Source organism: Danaus plexippus, assembly GCF_018135715.1.
Source record: "Danaus plexippus chromosome 29 unlocalized genomic scaffold, MEX_DaPlex mxdp_37, whole genome shotgun sequence".
NCBI classification, from domain to species: domain Eukaryota; kingdom Metazoa; phylum Arthropoda; class Insecta; order Lepidoptera; family Nymphalidae; genus Danaus; species Danaus plexippus.
Window position 1 is genome coordinate 1,053,834 of NW_026869858.1, and position 21,777 is coordinate 1,075,610.

The 21,777-nt window shown below is 33.5% G+C and overlaps 1 protein-coding gene across 1 annotated transcript; it reads left to right on the forward strand.

Annotated features, from left to right (window-relative positions):
* Positions 1-2,215: 2,215 nt before the first annotated feature.
* On the forward strand, positions 2,216-20,689 carry LOC116776777 (uncharacterized). Its single transcript, XM_061529139.1, has 29 exons — positions 2,216-2,305; positions 2,651-2,690; positions 2,810-3,003; positions 3,260-3,352; positions 3,898-4,023; positions 4,234-4,377; positions 5,968-6,089; positions 6,808-6,970; positions 7,037-7,131; positions 7,205-7,373; positions 7,564-7,810; positions 8,104-8,267; positions 8,424-8,638; positions 8,752-8,941; positions 9,303-9,431; positions 10,373-10,466; positions 10,845-10,946; positions 11,550-11,664; positions 11,755-11,898; positions 12,246-12,366; positions 12,725-12,816; positions 13,565-13,756; positions 14,060-14,201; positions 14,711-14,959; positions 15,505-15,615; positions 18,545-18,671; positions 19,201-19,315; positions 19,796-19,900; positions 20,356-20,689. Exons 2-29 carry the CDS (start codon positions 2,660-2,662, stop codon positions 20,507-20,509), a joined length of 3,945 nt encoding a protein of 1,314 aa, XP_061385123.1. The 5' UTR covers positions 2,216-2,305; positions 2,651-2,659; the 3' UTR covers positions 20,510-20,689.
* Positions 20,690-21,777: the final 1,088 nt, after the last annotated feature.

Here is a 21,777-nt window from a genome sequence, read left to right on the forward strand (position 1 = left end):
ATGTCTCAGACAGTTATGGTAGTTTCTTAAAATAATAATAATAAAAAAATATTAGTTTTATCGAAATATTATTTATAGATTTAACGCCAAAGCAAAGAATATAATGTGGTTATCCCTACATTAAACGCGAAAGTAACTGTCTGTCTGTTACGTTTACACGCCTAAGCCACCGAGTAGATTTTGTTACATTCTGGTACAAAGATAGATAGAATCCTGGGGATGGACATCGGCTACCTTTTATACCGATCCCGAATCCCAACCCCGAAATTTTTTGTCTCGTGATACGTTCCCAAAGTTAGAATAATCGGCTATAAAATATTTCATCCCGATTACGATGCCAAGCCTGGTCCCATCTCGATCCCGATCCCGAAACAACACGGGTGGACCATAAGTGCAGTTCGGGTTCAGGAAACACTATGGTTATTTTAACTATCAAGTTTAACCCAATCCCGTTTGAAACGATTCGTTGATCTTTAAAATTGAACATATTTAAATAAACAATGAGGCTTCCAGCTTTATATAACTATAGCTAGAAATATCTGAACATGTCTTCTATAGCACAAAGTGAAAATCTTATTCTCATGTGTTTTAAATTTAAAATTAAATTATAAGATACATATGTTATCATCACAGTAAGGATTCGAATAATAATTTATTAAAAATTTTGTGTTGAGACTTCCCACACAATGTTGGCCACACCGTTCAAGATTGGACGAATTACTTAGTTTGCAAAAATCAGCAATCTGTCTCCCAGAAGAATCGTTTAATGAGAATTATCATCATCATCTTTCTGAGGCGGTAGAGCCTGGCTGTGGTCAAATTGCTGCAGCTCGGCTGGCTCAACCGAGGAAGTACCACCTTCTCACAGTTACGTCCGATTAGTGAGAGAGCCGGTTGCCCTTTCCTTTTTCCCACCCTTTCCCATGTCTCTTTTCCCAACCTTTCCTCTCTCTCCTCCTGAAACAAGGGTGGCAACGCATCCCCAATATTATGCGGATGTCCATGGGCAACGGCACTACCTCCATCAGGTAGGCGGTCTGCTCGTTCTCACCCCATTATCATAATAATAAAAATAAAAATATTAGGTACTTAATTAGGCTTCATTTATTATCTTCATATATATAATTCTACTGTACGAGTGTATGTCGCTGAACTCCTAAACGGCTGCAGCGGTTTGAAGTAATTGTTTTGCATGCATTCGGGTCGTGCCATATGGTTAAGATTTACAAGCAAGCCCAGTAGAGGGCGCTTCAGTCGGTATTTAGATTATTTAAAATGAGAAGGCTGCAACGCAGTCTTGCTGAGCGCAACTATAATGTTCACGCGGGCGACGCCGCGGGCAAAAACTAAATCAGTACAAATAAATACATAAACAGAATTAATTCAACACATTTCAATACGTTATCAAAAAATAAGTTAATTAATAACATTAACAAATGTAAATTTACTTATCACTTGTGATTGAGGAATGTTAGAAAGAGATAGCTGTAGTTGTCATGTTATAAAAGTTACACCGGCTTAGTTTCATTTAATTTGATTTATTGGCAACGTAAATGTATAAAATAAGTCGAAGAGCTTTACGATGGCATCAATAAGTAGGGTTTAAAAACAGGGGTCACATTATATTGGTCAGGTACGTATAATGAACGATTCATTAATTTCGCTTATTCCCTGGGTCATAGTTCGAGTGAATTGTCAACGCCCGATAAGGTTCAGGTTAATGTGTTGTAAGTCAATTTTCATATATTTTGTGTAATTTCTAAACATTTATATGGCGTGAGCTATAATATTATGTTGATTCCAATATACAGATATTTTATAGTTGTTCCGATATATTCTATAAAATCAAACTTAATGTATATATATATTTTTTTATAATTTTAATTTACCCAATAATTTTATATTTTCTTGTCAGTTTACATACGATTATAAAAATAATTGTAAGTCAGTGAAACATTTAAATAAACTAGTAAATAAACGTTCATTGTCTTCAATAGCTACAATAAAAGGAATATTTTGAGGTGTGGTGATTCTCATTACAAAATCGAGACCATCACCCAACAGTTCCGAACCTGTAAGTCCAGCTAGACTTTAATAAATATTAAATGAAGGCATTACAATAATATTATTAAAAGTACAGAAACATGAAATATAAATTATACAGACAAAAAATAGAAATAAAATTTGCATGAAAAATATATTTTCACGCATACATCGCTTCGCTTCGTCCGCGCCAATTAAGACGTAATCATTGTTTCGTCGTCTTGATGGGAGACTGTGCATTTAATCACAATATTATTATAGAGTGAGTGAATTATATGGAAATATATTAATTAATTTAAATTGTGCTGTGTTAGAAAACGTCCGATATGCGTAATATTTGAGATTTTCGAACGGGATTATATTACATAAATACCAGTGCATACTTTCAATTAATATTCTCGGTCATTAAAACTGGTGTTGTTTTTACAACAGCTTACTTTTCGAGATTTTAGACAGTGAAATTGAATTTCCTGTTCTGAATCCAGCAAAGAATCTGATTCGTGCATTCGTGATAATATTATTTGTACATAACATTGAAAGAGCTGAGTTAAGATATTTTTTTTATTCTCATTTTTGTCGATCTTTAAAATATTGAAATATATTACAGATAGTGAAGATGATATATCGATGTATACTTCTGTTTGCTGGTGAGTTTAAGAGGGTATTTTTGAATTCCCTCATTAAATCAATCAAGAATAAGTTCATCAATAAAATTATGTATTTAATATTATTTAATATGTAAGTAAATAGTTATTTTTTATTCCAGTTCTCGCCCCGGCCTCGGCGACGGGGATACAAATGCTTTTCCCTGATCAGAAGCAGTACAATTACGTTGTCAAAACAAATATATCAACGGGCGTCGCCCATAGGAATTCTTACTGGACTTTGGAGGGCAGACTAGTTGTACTTGTGGACGATAATTACTATGCCACAGTTCAATTTAAACTTGAGGATTTGAAGGTAGTTTAACTTTCACGCTTACATGTTTTGCTAGTTATATTTGTACACTTAATAAGATTACAATGTGTACATTTGCATCTAAGAGTTTTACATGTATTTATTTGAATGAAAATAAGTTTTTCGGATGCTAAGCGTATTTTTTTTTTAATGATTTTTTTAACTATTTAGTCCCGAAGTTTCGGTTCCTTTACATGTACCGTGATCTCATTATATATATTTATTTAACCTTGATTTAGTAATATTTTTATATTCCCAGACGTCTGTGTATAGTTATAACACCGGTTTTTCATCGTATCACACCCCCGAAGCGGCCAGGGAATTGGAGGAGCCGTGGAAAATTATTTATCAGGTAGGATTTTATTACATTACAGGGAAAGTAATGACAGGAACATTTTTCATAAAACTTGGAATTTGTATGACAAATACTACAGAGTTGCTATAATATATGATAGTTTATTGAAAGCGGTTTAGTGTACTTTAAATTTAGTGTAATATTTTCCACACTTATAACATTACACAGCTTTTCCTGAGTCAAACATACTACTGTTAAAAAAATCACCGAGTTATCATTATCACGCTTTGTCTTCGATGGTATGAACGTTACTATGTAGGTGGTTTAGAAAGAAAAACTCGACTTACGAACTTATGGTAAAAGTATAGGTCAGAAAAAAAAAATATATATAGACGAGACGAGACGAAACTTCTCAGCATCCTACGAATTCACCACATTTAACAATTGGTTCTGTTATTACGTGGGTAATTTTAGAAAACTTCTTAAAACATCTTTATTTGGCCGCAATAAACTTTTTATTTACATTCCATTTTGTCACTCAATAAACATGAAAGTAACTACTTTTGTCATTCTAAACCTCTGATTCATGTCAAAAATTTCAGGAGAACGGTTTCATAAGTGCAATCCAGCATTTGCCGCACGAGAAAGTTTGGGTGACGAACATAAAGCGAGCGATATCCGTCAATTTCCAGCTGAAAAAGGACGCCGGTTCTTATACCAATGAAGAGGTAATAAACGCTGTAATGGTCACAGGTATTCTTGTCACGTGTTCGAATGCGAGTTTTTTTTTTTGTGATTTGAAATATTCAACTTAAAAGTATACTTGTAATGTAGGATAATGTTCAGAATTACAGCAAAGTAATCTTCTATACACGAGATTTACTCCATTTTCTTTCGTCTGTAATTCCATTACTTCAGTATTGTCTCATACCTTCCAGCCGTGCCTGTACGAGAGTTGTGTTATGGTGTATTCCGTGCAAGGGAACACTATCAAGAAGTATAACTCCTATCAGAAAGCGTCCATGACCTCGCAGACCAGTTGGAGCTCGGTGCCGTGGAGTGGAGATTACGGGAGGGGGGTGGTAAATATATAATATATATAATGGTGGTAATATAAGTGGAACTAATATTTTGATCATTAGTGAATGACCGACAGACACACACTAACATCTCGTCCGCCCGTGATCACGGAACGTCGGGTGTATGTAGTTTTTAAAACTAATAAAATACGTAGCAATCCGAATATATTAGTTTAATTTAAATGAATACTCACGAAAATCTTAGATCTCATTATATACGTATATATAATTTTACAGCTGTCCGAATTATGTTTAAAATAAAATTATTTCCATGATTTTTTATGTCAGATAGCAATTTTCCAGAACAAAATTTTGTATACTAAATATGTATCAGAAGTAGAGAGAGAGAAACCAAAATTTGCAACGTCACACATTACGCTTATACTAAAATGTGTGAAGATTTACGAATGAAAAGCTTTTAACACTTCGTATGTTATTACGGTACGGGATACAGAGACGAAACCTGAGACGAAACTCAGTATTCCATGGATTCACCGCGCGGGTGTAGGGTCTGTCTGCCTTATGACACTCTGTATAATAACTCAATTTAAACATAAAAAAGTTTCAGTGTGACGAATCGGCATCCCCCCAACTTTGTTTAAGACATGTGACGTCATAGTACAGCATTCATTCGCTACCAATTTTACTACCAATCAAGAATGTTCTATAAAATTAACATGAAATCAAAATCAATACTCACAGTCCTTAATGGTAACCCTGTGGATTGCATCAAGTTATGACTATAAGTTAATTGTTCTAACATTATAATTCAAGTATCTTATAGACTGGATTGTCATATGGAAAAGAAATTAAATGTAAACGAATGCGCTTAAAAACCGTAATAGATTAATGTCTAACAAAAAATATATTCTTTCAAGAAATACCCAATTTTAAAGTAAATAAAAACTTTTTTAAGAAAAGTTTTACAAGTGTTCCAAGTAACGATGAGCAAAATATTTTTTTTTTATTTCAACGTTCAAAACTATGTTTTTTAATAATTGAAATATTTTATAATTAAGATATATTGCTTCGGCACCAATAGTCCAATGATACGGATTACTAAATTGAAAATACCTTAAAAAAGGAATGACTAAACATAATCAACTGGTCTATTTGGTTCGCTAATCTGGTAGTATAATGTAAATAGTAATTAAATTAATTATTTAAAATATTATATTCTACGTTTTGCCCGTGAATTCGTCCGCATGAACTTTGGAATTGGATTCAGAGAGAAATGTTTTAAAATGAGTTAAAACAATACATAGGGCAATCAACCTTCAGCGACATCAGTGTGTGATGCGCCTTCATACACAATAAAAACGTTACGTCGTAATCCCGCAGGAACTACAGGACGAATTACAGCCTATATCTTAATCTTATGTCTAAGCTATGTTTCTGTAAAGTTTCATTATAATCGATCAAGTAGTTTTTTCGTGAAAGAGCGACACACATCCACACATCCTCACTAGCTTTCCATATATTATGCCACAGCCTTATTTAGGTTATAATAAAAAGAAACGTTGAGGTTATATTACGTTACGTTGATTACGAAATGTTTTGTGATAAGTGACCATATTATATGACATATTTCAGCCCGAGAACATAGCGACCTCGCAACGAGTGTACGATCTCGATGAAAAGGGCCTCAATTGTTTGAACATGAAGGGTTTGTTCGAGTACATAGTGGACGGGCATGTGCTCACAGTTACAACTGAGTGAGTAGGATTATTATAATATTATTTATTTTCAATAATTAAATAAAGATTTTAAGATTATCAACACTTTAATAAATATTTATATAATATATAGATATTTTGAATCAATCAATTTATTTCTAAGTGAATAAATTAAGAAAAAAAAAATTTAAAACACGACCAATCGTAATAAACCGATAGTTTACGTGTTATTAATTAAAATGCGTAACGTTACCTTAATTTTTAACATATCTCTATTCAACATAACCTTCTATGATTTATATCCAAAAAAAACATATTTTATTAGTAATCGCAATTACTTTTTACTTTAGATTTTCGTCTGAAGTATAATCTGATAAGTTTTTTTTAATTGTTGATAATAATTATGTTATTAAATTGTAATAAAATAAAATTCACATCAAACAATTGTAATAACATTGTCAAGATTTTTCTAATCAGAATGTTTGAATTAATTTGAGTGGTTTAAATATACGAGTTTTAGTTTAATATACGTTTAAAAACTGATGGACGGTGAAGGAAAACATCGTGAGGAAACCTGGTCTTATAATTTCAAACTACAAGATTGAAATCGCCAACCCGTCTTGAGCAAGCGTGGCGATTAATGCTCTAACCTTCTCCATGTGAGAAGAGGCCTTTGCTCAGCAGCGGGCTCCGATAGGCTGATGATGATGATGATGATGAAATATACGAAGCGAATTTTTATCTAAATTTCTTTCAGGCTATCCCTCTATCGTGATTCGGAGTCGTCTTTGCCGGCAAAAAAATATGTATTAGAAGGGGCCAAGGTCAGCAGCATACAATACATAGCCGGTGGTTTCGATGACCCTACGAACGGAATAAAAATTATATCTCAGGACGAGTTGAAGAACAAAACTTATGAGGTATCCGTAGAATAAAATGATGAGGTATGTGTATGAAAAACATATAAAACAGTCGTTTAATTTCAGATTTTATTTAAAATAGCAACCAAAGGCATAGACGCTGACAACATAGTTAAAGATGCGACGCTTATACACAGCATGGATTTTATTGATCTGATAAAGTAAGACTTCAAAAATATGCAGAAAATAATAAAAAAATATAACCCAGTCTAAAATATTACATAAATTTTACAGTACAGTAACGAAACTCTCATATACAACACTAGTCAAACTCTTCGAAGACCTGGTCTTGGGTACTAGTTACGACTTGGAGACAGCAAGAAATATATTTCTAGAAGTAATTCCACACGGAAGAAGCAATGCTTGCGCCAAATTTATAAAATATCTCGTTGTTAAGGAAAAGGTAATCATGGCTAATACATAAAGACTTGAACTACAGAGTCTTCAGGTAGTTTCTACCATATAAAGGCCCTATATGAAACATTGAATTGAGTTCAGTTCGTGGAAACCAATTGTTAAGACGGACTTATTTGCACTTTATTTCTAAAATTAGTATAATAGATATAAATGATAATAATTGAATTCTGAATTAGGATAATATAGAAGATGCTACAATTCTCTCACTGATCCGTAAGCTGCCGTTTAACATAGCGAATCACAGCCAGGCACTTCTTGAGGACATGGAAACTATCAGCAAGTTGGGTTTGGACTTCCCTCAAGAGATACGACATGCTGGAATTCTGTCATTTGCAATAATGGTGTCGCATTGCGTGGAGGCGATGAAGGTCAAACAGGACTATTTTGACAGCATTTTAGTCAAATACTTTAGAATGTACAGTGGTGAGTTATTATTATAATTAATACGCAGATATAAAATAATATTATGTACAGCGGTGAATGGTGTGATACCCAGATATATATTTAGTTGTACACTATCATAACAGTTCAGATATTATTTTGCTTCCGGTTTAATTATGTTTGAAGTGAATACTGAAGAAAATAATGTCGTTAATATAATGTTTAACATCACCAAATACAGATCCATCATACATCGAATATAAGAACGAAAAGTACAAAAGAAATAACAGAATATTATAGTTGTTTAATCAAAATATTTCAAAATTGTTTTTCAGACTGCCCTCAATATCTGGATCGTCTTATTTGGCTCCAAGGTCTTTGTAGCTTGGGTTACACATCAGAGTCTTACATACGAACGATATACGCTGACAAAACTAGGAATAGACATGAAAGATTGTGGGCATCACTGGCTTGCGGACAGGATACCAGAGGATACAATGTAATGTATATTATAAAGAACAGAGTTTTAGACTATCTTGTTCAACTTCCTGGTTTTGCAATTCAATATGCAATCTTTTTTTATATTGATCGTATCTTTTGCAGAATTATAAAATTATTATTCAAGAAAGATTTCCTAAAGTTCAAATTTCTACAGGTCTTAGAAACTTCTTTGCCAATCTTAATGGACGACAACGAGCACATCCAACTACGCATATCAGCTCTCCACGCTATTCTCAGCTCGGGGATAAGAGAGAGCGACTTTCTTTTCCTCCACAACTGGATGTCCACCAGCCGACCTGAACTCCAGAGGTTCTGGTACTCAACTGTTAAGAGCCTTGAAAGCAACAAATTCCCTAAGTATAGAACTATGTGAGTATTACTATATACACTATTGTCCTGAAATCTATTCACTTGTCACCATTATATGTAACTGTTTATTTGTCAAAAAATTATCAGCCATTGAATTATGAGCAAAATTCCAGTTCAGATTACATTCCTTTCGTCTCGAAGGACGTTGTTAACCCTGACTCATCACTGTGGGGCACCAACAACTACATCGTCAGTGGTGATGAGCTTAGTGGCTGGGTACAGGTGATGACTGTTGGAAACCCTGCCCCAACCCTTGCAGCGCTCTCCGTTTCTACTGGAGGACGACGGGCCTATCAGGCTTCGGTAATTATTAGAGCTACATAAATGAATAGGGCTTTAAATTTCAAAGATTGGTTTATATTCAGAATGTTGTGATCTTTAATAAAATATAAGTAAAGTTACGTGGGAGTAAGATGCGAAATAAAATCCTGTCTACATAACATTTCGGAGACCTGAACCTGTATTCTGGTATACACTTTATTTAAGACGTTTTCAAAGCTCGTGTCTAGCCGAAAGTTACTTAAAAACCACTTTATCAAAAAAGAACACATACAATAAATTTTGAAGAGTTTATGCTTATGCATTTTGTTATTTTCCTGACTATCGCATTGAAAAAAGTATGCTATGTAGTAGGTAAAGTTACGTTAAATTATATTCCTTTCAGGTGTACATTATAGCTGAAGGAGTGCAGTTTGATAAAGTGAGGAAGTGGAAACAGAGTGATCTCAAAGTGGATAATTTATTAAAAATCCTAGAAAGATTGAATGTGCGAAATTTGAAGACATCAGAAGAGGTAATTTTTTTGTCTTCTTCTCATATTTACTCACTATTTAATCATGTTTATTATAGTGCTCGTGTTTGATGCATTTTAAAATTCTTTATTTAATTGTGTTAGATTATAAACAACTCTCGTTTTTAGTTTCTGAAACGAGACTGTGTAATATTTCTTACGGTACGTAATTTATAGGTAATATTGAAATATTCATAGGTCAAGCGGGAAACGAAGAATACAGAATTTCCCTGGAACAGTAATTGTCTTCATTACTGAACCGTCTTGTTCAGGTTGCGGATCCGTATAAAGTGAAAATCTATTGTTTGTTGTAGTTTCTAGTAGTTGAAAATTCCAATAAGACAAATGTTGTTATAATAACTTTATATTTAACGATCTTTGACAATACTTTCATTCATTATTGCGCTTTACCTAAGTCTTAGTGGCTCACTAGAAAGACTGGCTATTTAATATATATATATTTTTTTTTTCTGCCAACCTCATTTTCTGCCCTACATTAAAATATTGTTAAAGTAAAGTTAAATACAAACAAACAAAAAGGGAAAAAAGTTCACAGTATTCCATGCGCGGAAAATCTCTTTTATAGAGAGAGCACTGCGAATGCATTAACATAATAGCTGTAAATATGTCAAACTAGTGAATAGATATCAAAGCGAATAAAAAAACAATGATTGTAATTAAATTGTAATTAAATGATGTTATTGTCAATTATAATTACATATAATTTAAAACTTATAATGTATATGTAATATATATGTTTATGAAATCATATTTAACTAACAAATTTTTCAGCCCATGTCACTTGATTTTTGATTATGTAAATAAATATATAAAAATAAATAAATACTTCTAGTATTCTAGAATTTACTGCGCAGTATTGAATTAATTATACTTTAAAATAAAACTGTATTTTTTAATCAACTTTAAATCACACTATGTTCCAGGTTCACATAGACGTTGTCATTAAAATCCAAGACAAAACAGTCTACGCAACTCACATCAACCAGACGAGGTTCGAGTCTTGGAACGGATATGACTGTGAGTAAAAAATATTTATCTACATTGAATTTTATCTATCCTCTTGGTTTTAGGTATGAAAATTAGATTATGTTACCAGCCTTGTAACTGGTTTTCAAGCATTCTCGTCTCGTTGGCCCGTGACCACGGTTGCTGCAAAGTATGCGTCGGGAGCATGTAGTTTTTATATAATAAAATAGCGCGAAGTAATCCGGAAATATTATATTTATTTAAATGAATAACGGCGAAAGTCTTAGAAATCTTTATTTTTAAGCTATTAATTAAAAAAACGTGTAGATTTAATTTCTGGGTTTATATTAAATTTCTGGGTTTTAAATATTAACTTTAGTTATTATCGTTATAAATTCGTTCATATCGTAACATATCTCGCCTTTACAGTGACGAAATCGATCACGGAGTTCCTGAGGTTCGGCAGTCACATAAACCAGCAAATAGCATACTATCCCATTCAGATAGACGTCAATGTACCCAGCGATTTAGGTAAGGAAAAATTTAATTACAGAGATAATTAAGATATTCTTATATTTTATGTATACTATTTGCGCCGTAGCATGATGCGTGTCCCTGGTCTGACTAACCACAGGTTCTTGTACTCTCAGTTATGTTAATAAAAAGGAACTTAACAAAACTTAACCAATAAGGAACAAACTGAATAAACTATTTTAAATAACAACTTAATAACAGGAAAATAAACAATAAATACACGCATCAAGACACAGAGCAAAGAGTATAAAAAAGGGTTCGGTAGACAAGAAAATGTGTCATGACAATATTTACTGAAAACAAAAACCTTCACACTATGCCTTAAATTGTCTTTCTGCACAGTATCTTTATAGTCATAGACTAATAAATTCGTTTACAAGTGGAATTAAATTTATAAATACTTTTATATTATGAAAACAATGATAGAGAACATCTTTTGATTAATAGAGCCTAGTGTTGGATAATTTTCAAATAATTACAAATAGGAATTTGGAACCAAAACAAAAAGAAGTTATACCTACAAATCCACAAACTCACAGAATAATATTTGCTCATACTAATGACAATTTTGTTTTTCTTAATATTTTGTATGTTATAAAGGCACACCCATCCGCCTTCAGTCGTCCGTGGTGACCTTCACTTCACTCCGCGGTAACCTCACCTCTAACCCGGACAGTGGACTCGCCCTGGATTGGGTTAACGATTTACATATACGGTAATATTATCACCATTTTAAATAACATTAAAATAATACTGTCCCTATAATGACTTCAATGACAACACTCCATTGACAACAATTCTGCAGCCATCAAGCGACTATAACAACAGCGCTATCAACAATCGCGCCGTTGCTGCAATCAGAACACGAAGTACGCGTCCAGCGTTCCGCGGTAGCGCATCTACCAATCAAATTTAACGTAACCATGGAACAATATGCTAAGTCTATAGCGTAAGTGTCAAAAATACAATTATTTTTCAACAACAATTCCTAGCATTTCACAATTCTCAACAACAGTTCCTTCTTAGGATCTTCCGTATTATTGTAATGCTATCTTTATTCAGTAACAGCAACGTATATCAACAGCTGTATTATTCTAGAGAATTTTTCTGTGTAGCATGACAAACTACTAATTATACGTGTATATATTCATATAAGGTAATGAGATCTAAGAATTTCGCGAGTTATATTATATATATTTTTCGAATATACTACGCGTGCTTTATTTTTGTAAAAATCAACAAACTCAAGACGTAATAAATTGTTGATACGTATATATATTTACCACCTGTACACAGTTTAACCTGGTTGAACCCATTCGCTCAACGTGCCGGCTTCGCCATCCACTCTTGGATCCAAGTACACATGGACGCCAGGCAGCCTGATCTGTACACAGTCTCCAGTGGAATAACTACTGATGTAAGGTTCAACGAATGTCTCGAATACGTCAATCAATTCTTCTTTATTAGGATATCAGGTATCAAAAGTTTGTGAGACCAAGAAATAAGATTTTTTTATGGCTATAATTGTATCTATTTGTGACGGACATGAAACTTTTCAACTATGGCTTGGTTCTAAGCCATACTAGCTTCTTTATCGTGATCTTCTGCTGATAACTGGCCGAGTCCGGCTATTACGAGCTACTTACATATGACTTTTGCAATTTTTAATTATTTTTCTCTGCTGGCCATAATTGTATCAAACAAATGCATATCTTGTAAGGTCAGCGTTTGGTTTAAGTTAAATATAATTTATTAACTGAATAAATCACACCCAGGATGACAGTGGCATCTTTTTTGACTGTGAGAGAAAGACTTCAGGTGCTGAGGTGGTTGAGAAATATATAATGTCCAAGTTCATGAGCTACGAGTAAGTACTAAAAGGTTTTTTCAGGTGACTAGCACGTTATATACATTATTTTAGGTTTAGAACACTCGCTCGTGAAAACTTTCAATGCGTGTGTAGTGTAGTCTATCAAAATTTGTAATTTTTTTTGATTTGGAAAATCTTTTATTACGGGACTAAAGACCCGGTTTAGTCTTAGCTTTATAATTCGTTGAGAAATCGAAACCTTACAAGATATCCAACTACGTATTTGTATTCTAATGTACGTATTAGGGCGCGGATACACAGTAAACACATTCATTAATCAAATACTGATTAAGCCACCTAATTATTTGAACACTAGCTCGAATGTGTGAGGATGTGTCAGTTGATGTGAGCTCAACCTAATTGTGCAAAAGCCCTACACTTTAACCCTACTTAAAGGCTTACTGTAATTCGACATGCAAAATACTTACGGACAAAATTTAGGCGATTTCCTAAACGTGCTTTTTTATATAAAATATTAAATAACTAAGTGTAATGATATATAAGTTTCCGTCTTTACTCTTTTAAATGAATCTAAGGTTTTCGAATCGTACAACGCGTTTTTTTATTATTTTATATTTACATAATCCGGATGTTTTGATTCCTTTCCAGCCATCGTGATCACGGCCAGACGAGATGAATGTGTCTTAACTTTGACAACCTTAGAAAGGCTTTCTTTCATTTAAACAGTGTGCCTAATATTTAGCGAAACAAACGAATTCTTACGATAAATTGCATTTCGTTCCAGTCTATTTCCAACCAAACATATTCTCAATACAATATCTCGGTTCATAACCTCTTGTGGGGTGATCATCCCTCCCAACCGACTAGTGGGAGGGGAAGACGAGATGGTTCACGTGGAATTTACGTTAGGAGACATTGTGTTCCAGAAAGTGGATAAGATAGAGATGGAATTTGACTTCATGTTGAAGTATTATAGGTATGACAGAATATTTTCCATGGAACTGCCATATCTAGTAAACTAACATTAACGCTTTTTTTACGGTTTTATATTTATTTTTAACTCAATTTGTGTTTTACATTACTTTAATGCACCCACAATAAAGGTGTTAATTGAATATATATTTTTTTAATATTGAAAATTCGTTACATTTTGCCATTTTATTAGTACAAAATGAAAAATTTTAAGTAAAAATCTTTAAGAAAAAAAAAACACAAAATAATTTGAATTCCACTTGTATCGAGGAAGAACATCTAATTGTTATTTTTAATATATTTTCAGTATAAATGATCCAAATAAACAGATATACTTAAAAATTGATTCAAATACTAAAATTAAAAGTGCGGGGAGGAATCTTTTTATCAAATGGTTCTTATACGTCAACCAGCCGTACTCCTTGGATCCGAAGAAGAAGTTTTGGAAGGTAATATTATAAATTTAAAATACAACTTAATGTGTGATGATCTCCTAGCAGACTGTTAAACATATCACTGTACTATCAATATACTTTCACTTGTATCTATCGTTCTGAACCGGATCATTTCTTGGAGAGAAATTTGAAGAGCAAAGATGTTTTAATGTCTGGGACCAGCGTGTACAAAATATATACAATCCTCGAGAGCCTGTTACAGTTGAATACACATATATATTCCCTATACTGCCATTCTAAAATTTGGCAAGAAATTACTCTTATTAATTAATATCATGGTTGGTTAATTCTCTTCTTTGTAAATTAAGAAGTAAATGAGTAGTCGTGCCCTTATCTTAAAATTATAACTGTAGTGAGATTAATATTTTTTAATGAATTGCAATTATAAGTTTGACTCTTTATCCATTTTTATTGATTGAACAAGCTTTTATTAATAGAATATACTCAAAAAACTAAAATTTTACGAACGGTATATGTAAAATTTAATATACCTTATTCCCTAGCTTTGTTATACCCAAAAAGACACGAGCCACGCCCCATCAGACCAAGACATCACCATCCATCCATCTTCCTACCATGGGACATCTAAAATATTGTATCAGACATCAGAAGAATACAACCAGTGTAATCCCAATGAGACAAGACCTAATGAATCGATTGAGACAAAACTTCAGTTGAACTACAAAGGAACGCCGAAAAACAACAGAGGCACCATCGAGAGATATGTCGAAGTCGACATTTTGGGGGAGAATGTAAGTATAATGATATCTAAGATTTTCACTTTCACATTTAAATGAAACTAAGTTTTTCGGATACTGCGCGTTTTTTACTATGTTATATCTACATAAGCCCGACGTTTCGGTTCCTTTACATCAACCGTGGTCACGGGCGGACGAGATGAGGGTGTCATATCAGCAAACTTAGTAGTATCCGAAAAACTTAGTTTATTTAAATGTATACACGCAAAAATCTTAGATAACTTTGCTATTAAAAATATGATTGTTCATAACTTCGCGTTTGTAACAGCTGATAGGCCACAATTATTTGCGATAGGATTTTATTTTTACATAAATATAAATCGTAACAAACGATCTATTTATTCTATGAATCTCTCAGACAGATCTGAGTGGCTTTACGTATTTTAAGCGTAGTTACGTAGTAGAAATTGAACTCTTCTGCAATAGCCTTGCCATCTGTAATAGTCATGTGTTTTAATAACATAGTCCTGAAGAATTATACGGTATGGACTATTATTGTATTAAGAAGCCATTATATTCCTTCATTATGTATTTTACAGTTGCATAATTTTGACTTGCTGCATAATTTGGGCTACGGTGTCAAGACGCCCGTCGCTCAACTATTGGGAAGCTTCGATAAGAACAAAATTAACACTACGTCAGTTATTAAGGTACGTGAGAAGTCGAAAATGAATGTATTGTTTATATCTAGAATATAAAGTACCTAAGAATTTCAGAATCTGTAGTCGAGTTACTGTAATCTGTACAGGTAAATTGCATCAATTGATTTCTTTGCTATGCATTCGCTAGTAGCCCTTCCTATTTTTATTTTTTAAGTATTAGATATAATGCGTTTTAACAGTCAGATATTTTTAGACGACTTTCCAAAGATATTTCTGTCACTTGTAAAGTTGTTTACGTTAGATCTCCTCGCAAACCAAGTTTTTTTAAGACAAATTGTATTTCATGTGCAAAAAAAAAAATTAAAATCAAGATCCCTTTTCTTCTCAGTTAAATTATACTTTAATGCAATATTTTAGTTTCATAAACGTAGGGAGAAGACAATTTTGAAATGAATTTGAGAAAAAAATATATATTTGCAAATCAATGGACGAGACGAGACGAAACCTCTTAGCATTCAATGGATTCACCGTGCGGGTGCCGGGTCCATTGCGTTGCAGGGAGTGGAGCTTCAACAGTGCCTGGGACTTGCGACCCAGGTGTAGGTTTAAGGGGCCCCTAACTAACGCGCGTTAAACGCTCACCTCCACTGTCCAAGCTCCTCTCCCTACCTAACCATATTTGAAAAGAACCTACTAGGGATGCCTTCGAAGTACGTTCGAAGTACCTCTCGCTCCCACTTCTACCGCGTATAAATCAACGACGAACCTATTTCGAGTGAGTTCGTTTGTGAGCTCGTAATATTTGTTGACCTTGATGGTATGGTCTTTGGGGATGTTGGTTTCCCAAGGAACCGTAAGCTCTATCATCACAACGCGCTTTAAGATTCGCGAATACATGAATATGTCCGGTCTGGAGGCCGACGCACAAATATCCTCGGGGATTTTGTATTGTTTTTCACACGTATCCATCATTATAGTCCAATCCGTAGCCGCTTTAAGGATGGAGTAAGGCTTGACATTTGTTTTTATAGTCCTAATGCCCTCTCTCACAAAACCTACTGATCGCTCGTTTGTGGTTATTCCTTTTTGCGCTCTGGCTACCGAAAGACTAACCGCTTCACGTATGATTTCCAAAACCCTATCGTGACGACGCGAGTATTGACCGCTATCGAGGAGTACCTTACATCCCACTAACAAGTGCCTAGCAGTTCCAACTGCCTTCCCACAGATATAGCAAGTCTTTTCGGTACCTTTACCCCATCTTACTAAATTACTCTGATCTGGGAGAGTCATCTGGAACGCATTGAGATAGAATTTTAGCAATGCTGGCGACCAATCATAGATTAAGGTGCGCCATTTTAGTGCTAATGGGATGCAAAAATCTCCTATGTCTAACCACTCGTTCTGCATTTCTAAACTTATTGCATGGATCTTATATTTATCATTCTCGTCTTGTCGAATAAAAGACTTCAATATATCCGTATCTTGGACCTTCCTACTTGATCCTAACCCTACTCTGTTACTTTGCGCTCCTATCATAAACTGCTTGTGGAATTGAAGCCTTGACTCCAGCTCTGGGGCATCTTTGTCTTTTGGGAGCGATGTAACGACGTCATCCTGGGATTTCCCCAAGATGTACCTCTTGGAAACTCTCAGGTGTTTATAGAGCTCCGATGGCCTTTTTAGACTCATCCCAAAACTATTGCGATCCCTAAATAAAGCCGATGAATCAGCCGTTAGCGCGAGCCCGAGCCACAACTTCAACATCTTTATGACGCCTGCATCTAACTTTGACAAAAGGGTTTTATTAAAATCATAAACGAGGAAAGGCCAATTTAAACGTGAAGTTAGATAATTATCGTAGATCCAAGCTTTTTTAACGTTACTGATCTGTTGGCTATCTACCTTGTTGAGATCGTTCAAAAAGCTATCTACTATACCTTCCAAAGATGGAGTACGACCTATATTATCAATCTTCCGACCGAGAAATTTAAATGGTGCATTTTCTGTAACCGTAGAAATGCATTGACCGCCTAACGATAATCCCGGATCGTATGAGGTGTATCTTGTACTCCGCCTACCGAGACACAGACAGTGACACTTACTTGGTTTTGTCCTCAATCCATCGGTCCACTCACAGAATCTATCCACTTCATCTAATAGTACTTGACAGTGTTTGGGGTTACGTGTCAGTATTGCGAGATCGTCAGCGAAGGCTAAAATGGATTCCGTGTATTTATTATTAAACTTGAACCGATACCCCCATTTTTTCTCGTTGCTGGTTAATCTATCTACTAAGATGTTAATTACAATATTAAATACAATTGGAGACAAACAGCAACCTTGAAATAGTCCTACATTGTAACTAAAAGTTTTTGAATGGCCTTCTTTAGTTGTTATAGAAAACTTTAATTTTGAGTAATACGACGCGATCATATCAGTAACTAGGGGCGGAAAGTTGTACCATCTCAAATTAAATGTAAATTGTGCAAGCTTTTGATGTACAGATGCATTAAAAAAATACGTTTAATATATTGATAATTTTCCAAAATGTTTTTGAAACACAAAATTCGTCCTACATCAACACATCAATCAGTGTGTTTGAAAGTATCTCACACGAATACTATCGCATCACTGATCAATACAAAACTTCTAAATGATTATGTTAAAGACAAAAATAAAAGTACGAAATCTTTTTTTAAATAAAAAACAATTTTTTTTGCCATTTGGATTTGGATTTTGGATTGGATTAAAGGTACAATATAAGTATCCATTAAGATACGTTAAATCAGAACCTGCGTTTGGTGGAAGGACGAAGTCTTATTTAAATTCAAAGTCCTCGCAGTTTATACAAGAACATAAACCAATTCCTATAACACATGCATGTTTCTGAATATCATGTTTGGACCACAAAACCATAGTAAACATTATTACCAAAAAAAATCAAAGTAAAAATTCCATCATTGTAATGTTAAAGGAAAAGGATGGTATAGCATCAATACGTGTGAATGGAGGCGTGGAGGTGGAGATGTACGTGGGAGGTCTGTCCTGGCTGCTCGATAGCTGGACCGCCATGCAACTGATGAGGAGGTTCGGGTTATACCGTGAGTATAGTCATGAAGGTTTATTGACGCAAAAAAAATATAACAGACATATGCCAAAAATAGAGCTAAAAATATGTATATATCTGTTATACAATTAATTGTTTAATATTGATAGGCATACTTAAATAGTTTTTTTTTATTAATAGTGTATTAAGTTTTCGACTTTATTCTAGATTAAATAATCGTCAGTCAGTTTGGTCCACTCTTTAAATCCTGCTTCTTTATCTTATGTCCTTAAACTCGTGCAGATTAAGTAAATATCTTTACAGCTTACTTACAGATGCTCTATCTGTTTCCAAATAGTGAATTTCTCTATTTTATGCTGGCAAGTAATAAAAAAACACTTTCTTGTTGTTAAATTCTCAGATTACGACACCATTATATTGACCGCCAACCTTCTGCGTTTAAAGGACTATCAATAGTAGACAGTACTTAAAATGTTCATGAAATAAAAAAAAGAAAAGTTACAATTACATCCTAAGGCGTTAATATATTAATCTAATATATCTTGGTCGATCATATGTTACAGGTGAATGTCGTCTTCAAGAGTCGACGGTCCAGATGTTGTCCGGATCCGTGGAACAGCTGCAACCCCTGCAGTGTTCGGAAAGCCTCGTCCTTGCGGATTGCTCTGTATCTCCAAGGTGCCTAATTTTATGTACAGCAGACCCGTTTGTAATATAAGTGAATTTCAGTTAATTTTAACCTCTGAAGCCTTAACTAAATAAACGAAGAGAGCACATTATAATTAAAAAGCAGAAAATTAGGATTATACTTATACGTTTCGTCATTATAATTTTTTTGAACATCTGCTTATATATCAGAACAAAAATAGCGCCTAAATAGTTTCTAGTATTCATTAATAAGGTTTAATATCCGACTTCGTAAGCGACGAAGCCTGTTTAAGTCTGGTTTTCAAAAAAAAAACATTTTTCTCCCTTTTATGATATTGCTTGCCTCCGTTATTTAAAATTTACCCGCGTTCAGACCACGCTGATCACTTAATATATAGTTAGATGAAAATGTGGAAAATTGTTAGTCATAACCAAAAACTATATTATTACTGAAATATAAGGGAAAACTATTGAAACGATGCAAATAAATATTTTCATTATCAACTATAGGTTCGTTATTCTCCGGAAACAAGATGGCGGTATCCAACTCTACGACGGAGATTATCCGTCCAAAAATGCGACGAGCGTACATTCTTCTAAAGTGACAGATTATAAGTAAGATGTTTTACAAATTGTGATCAGCATTGTAAGATTTATAAGATATTTGTTCTTTCTATAGAAAACTAATGAGAGTTAACATTATAAATTAATATATAACCTTGTATTAAATAAAAAATACTTAGATTATGATATTCAGAACTTATGCAGCGTATATGAATGACTTTGTTAATAAAATCTAAGATTTTCGCGAGTTTTATTCATTTAAATCAAACTAATATTTTTCGTGTATACTATGCGCGCTTTACTTTTGTTAAGAACCACATACTCCAGATGTTTCGGTTCCGCAGACTGATCACTGGCTGACGAGATGTGAAGTGGTATATCCGAAACATATTAGTTTCATTTAAATGAATGACTGTTATTAACGGGGACCTAGAGCTCAAACGCCTATTAAACGTGAATAATTATTTGGCAAGGCAACAAAATCTTCATTCGTGTTATTTTTCCAGGTCCATCTTGGAAGTTGGAACCAAAATCCTTTCGGAATCCACGGGTGTAGTGATGTATAAGAGATTAAATGAAAACGTAATTCTTTTACCATCTTCCTACATGCATTCCGTGTGTGGAGAATGCGCTGGTCATACAACGTATAACAATTGTTGATCTGTGTAATATTTATTACAATATTATTAAGCGAATTAATATTAAAACTAACTGATATATTTTGGATCTTCGATTCACATTTTCGATTATATAAATAATATTATTTTTATTTTTTTATTTGTTTCTGTAATAATTCGGATGCTTTAATTAATAATTACGTAAGAAAAGTTTTATGATTGAGATATTTCGTTTAATTTTATTTTATTCCTTAAACTTTGTCAATATCGTGTGTGTAGAATATATTTTTAAAATAAACAAAAAATGTTGTTCTAATGTTTTTAAATATTAGAAAACGAATGCTGAGAGTTAAGTATTATTCAAGAAAAAAAATACGTATAAATTTGTATTAAAAGCTGGCATTGCAACTGAAATAATACACTTAGCATGACCTAATGTAACAAAAATATATTTATTTAATACAAAAATTATAACATTATTAAAATCTTTCCACTGATAAAATAAATACCTACAATTTCTTGAGAAATCTCACGAGCAAGGATATAGGATTGTTGCTTATATGTAAAGATTTAACTACATAAACATACATACTAACACACAACTAGTGTTAATATAAAGATATATACATATATAAGTATATAACCCTAAGTTAAACAAACGAAAACGAAGATATCTTTTATATATTTTCTGTTAATAACATTAAAACAACTATTCATTTTAATTTTCTTTGAAGGCTTCGGTTCTGTGTACTAATTCTATTGATCTATGTAAAATATGAATATAGATTCTGTAAGCAAAGCCGTGTGATTAATATATACAAGTTTATACCTGTGGAGTCAGCCATGCGTTCATACGAAGGCTGATCAAAGAGAAACCCATCAAAGGCTCGAACGCAACGTTTAGAAGAACAGGTTTGTATGTTGTATTTATGGTGTGTATTAAAATATAAAATTAATCAACCCTAATGATCGTGTAATTCTATAAAACAAGAGATTTTTATAAGGCTTCAGGCTTTTCGTGGTTTTAAATCTCACACCAAAAACGGCTTGTTTGTCAATCGACTTCCAAAAGCGACGAGATCTTCAATTCCGTTTAGTTTTTCTGCAAGTTTGTTACGAGAAAATTCCGCCTAATAAGACACGATGTTGAAGATTCTTTGTCTAAGTCCAATAAACATTTTCAGCAAAATTGTTTGCGTATTTTTTTTAAGGAAACGAAACAAAAAAATCATACACTGATTATTCTTACATATACTTTTCGTTTAAGCGGACGTGTTTAATGTGGTGTTACAAAATACGCTATAAAAGATA